At 45.9% G+C, this 3,254-nt stretch overlaps 1 protein-coding gene across 1 annotated transcript; it reads right to left on the reverse strand.

Moving 5' to 3' along the window:
• Nucleotides 1–1,198: 1,198 nt before the first annotated feature.
• On the reverse strand, nt 1,199–2,140 carry LOC121405058. The gene has a single exon (XM_041595646.1). It carries the CDS (start codon nt 2,138–2,140, stop codon nt 1,199–1,201), a length of 942 nt encoding a protein of 313 aa, XP_041451580.1.
• Between the last annotated feature and the right edge of the window lie 1,114 nt (nt 2,141–3,254).

A 3,254-nucleotide genomic window follows, 5' to 3' on the forward strand; every position in this document is an offset into this window, starting at 1 on the left:
AGGTAATTGGTATAAGCACGTAGGTAGAGTGCAGCAAATGATTAATAACATTGAGCCTAGGAGCACCAAAGTAACTCCATTCAAACTGCTAACCGGAGTAGACATGCGTATAACTGGTATAGCTGAGTTGAGAGAATTGGTGCAGCAGTCCCTCATAGATGAGCTAGATGAAGAGCGTGAGCGTTTAAGGAAAGATGCTAGGGACAATATTCAGTCATTGCAGGAAGAGAATAAACGAGCCTTTGACAAAAAGAGAAAGGATGAAAAGGAATATAGTATCAACGACTTAGTAGCGATCAGGCGTACCCAATATGGTGTTTTTTTGAAGTTTAAGGGGAAGTTTCTGGGGCCCTATAAAGTGGTCAAGATTCGCAAGCATGGCCGGTATGATGTAGAGAAAGTAGGAGAAGGTCCTTTTAAGACCTCTACAGTTGCGGAATTTATGAAGGAGTTCGGGTCGAACTTAACGTCAAGAGGGCCGACTGTGGGATTTGGTGAGACGCCACAGAAAGCAGCAGAATCTGTTGAGCTAACAGCGCCCGTAACAGATAGAGAGACCAGAAGCGGCAGTCGAAAGAATAAAGAGAACAAGAGTTCAACGATCGACGCCAGACAGTTCGGTGCCAAAGTTTCTCTCGAAAACACGTAAGAAGCAAAAGCGCAGCATTCTATTATATCCAATATTATAACCTCGTTTTAAACATACACCCATTGTAACCAGAGCAAATATCTAATAATAATACAAATAAAACATTAAATATAATAAACACTGTCGTCCTGGATCATTCTAACAACTACGGAAAACCCCGGGGCCACATACATTGAAGATCATTTCCTTCATCGGAAATGTGTAGATTAACTTGAGGCTTGACCTTAACTTCCATGTGCGCAGCCTCCTCAGTCGAAATTGCAAACTTTGCCTTAGCAGGTGGCCAAGTGAGCCGTGATTGTGAAAGCCACGGTGGTCCATTCCACCACAGTTGATGGTCTACAATATCCCTCGGTAAAAGTCCGCGTGATGCACAGTCCGCGGGATTGTGCCCAGTGCGAATGTGTTGCCAGCAACTACGTGGACAAGCATCTAGAATCTCAGCAGTCCGATTGCAAACATAAGTGTTCCAAGTCCGAGGAGGTGATGAGAGCCAATGCAGCACAACTTCTGAGTCAGACCAACATGAGGTACTGGAAATAGGAATAGTTATAGTGCTTGCTTAACCAGAGACATCAATTTTGAAAAAAGATGGGCTGCATTCAATTCGAGCCGCGGAATGGATACAGGTTTGATGGGCGCAACACGGGTTTTTGCGGCGATCATTCTGACAACATAGTCCTTATTGAGTTTCACGCGACTGTAAATAACAGCGGCGTATGCATGAGACGACGCATCGGCAAATCCATGCAGCTCCGTTGCTTGAAGTGGTGAGGATATGTAGCGAGATATGCGACACGTTTCCAATAAATGAACTTCTGCTACAAACTGTTTCCAACGTGAGCATAGCTGCGGCGGTAGTGGCTCGTTCCATTCGACCGAGCTCAGCCAACTATCTTGAAAGAGAACCTTTAGAAATACAGTGGTGGGGGCAAGCAAACCCAGAGGATCGTAGATCTTGGCAAGCTCCGACAGCAAAATCCGTTTTGTCAGAGCAGCTGTGGCGTCGAGAATGGTCAGCTTGAAGGAAAGGTTGTCAGCAGCCGGGTCCCAGCGTATTCCAAGAACCTTCACATATTGAGCTGGGCTCTCTTCTTCTAGACCTTCAAGGGGATACTCACAAATGTCCTTTGGCAGCGATTGTAATAGTGGCCAACAGTTTGAACTCCATTTTCGAAGTTCGAATTGAGCTCGGCTCAATAAAAAAATCAATTCATCCTTGAGTGCAATGAGTTCCTTGATATTATCGCAGCCTGTAGGAATATCATCCACGTACGCGTCCCTTACCAGCAGCGCAGCAGCATTCGGATACAACTCGGCATAATCTTGAGCGATTTGAATGAGAACTCTAACAGCCAAAAACGGTGAAGAAGCTAAACTATACGTCACGGTCAGTAGTCGGTAATGATCAAGTGTAGCAGTCTCCTTCTTTCGCCAGACGATACGTTGGTACTGCGTGTGTTCGTCTGAAACTAGGATGCCTCTAAACATTTTCTCAATGTCCGTACAGAACACGTAACGATGCTGACGGAACCGTAAACAGACTCCAAGTAAATCCCTTTGAATAGGTGGTCCAATGTGTAGTCGTGAATTGAATCAATGTCCCTTGCAGTCTTCCCCAGAGCCATCGAACACAACTCGGCATCTTGTAGTGGTACTATCTGGTTTTAATACTGCGTGGTGTGCTAAATAATTGTGACTGGCGAGATCCTCGGCTACGGTAGTAGAAGGAATCAACTCCATGTGTCCTCGTTGTAAGTAGTCCTCCATAAAGTCCACATATTGTTGTTTGAGTGCCGGAAACTTTCGAAATTTCCGTTCGAGAGAAGAAAAGCGGCATAAGGTTTGCGGCAATGTGGATCCCATCGGCGGAGCGGAATCCTTGAATGGATATTGGACGACGTACACTCCATCGTCTCTGCGGGAATGCGTTTGAACGAAGTGTTTTTCAGCGGGATCAGTAGCGTCAATGGTAGCGCTACTTGGTTGAACTTGGTCCATGTCCATGAACGATCGGACTAAGGTATCCAAATCCTCGTGAGCGTGATGAGCTAGTGCTCAACCACAAGCATGGCCGAGATGACGACATCAAGCAGCATCGCTGAAACAACTTCCATCATAGACACCACTACCGTCTTCTTTAGGGAGGAAACGACCGGGGAAGCATCAGAAACGACAACAGAACCAACTGTGGTTACGACAGAGAGTCCAGAAACATCTACGTCAGTGTTGGAAATAATTGTATGTGCATTAATACTGAGATGGTAGCTGCCTGTAATAACCCAACCAAAATTAGTATGAAGTGCAATAGGATATGCGAAACCAAACTCTTTGCGTTCTCCAGTGTATATGTTCCAAAGTTGATCAGCTCCTAAAATCAGATCGATTTCGCCTGGTGTCCCAAATGTAGGGTCTGCTAAGGGTAGATCACAAATCTTTTCATACATCGGGGTGTTCGACTCAATCCTCTGTGCTGGAATCGAGGAGGTTAAAGTACTCATAATCAGACCTGTTACCACCACTGATGCTGTGCTTGTGCGCGAGAGCAGCGTGAACGTGGCGCGACCTCGAGTAACCCCAGCCGGGCTTGCACCTAGACCAACAA

Source organism: Drosophila obscura, unplaced genomic scaffold (genome assembly GCF_018151105.1).
Source record: "Drosophila obscura isolate BZ-5 IFL unplaced genomic scaffold, ASM1815110v1 contig_137, whole genome shotgun sequence".
NCBI classification, from domain to species: Eukaryota; Metazoa; Arthropoda; class Insecta; order Diptera; family Drosophilidae; genus Drosophila; species Drosophila obscura.

What these genes read in the sequence shown, in the direction of transcription:
- LOC121405058 (XM_041595646.1), bottom strand. Translation starts at nt 2,140, where the DNA reads ATGTTTAGAGGCATCCTAGTTTCAGACGAACACACGCAGTACCAACGT.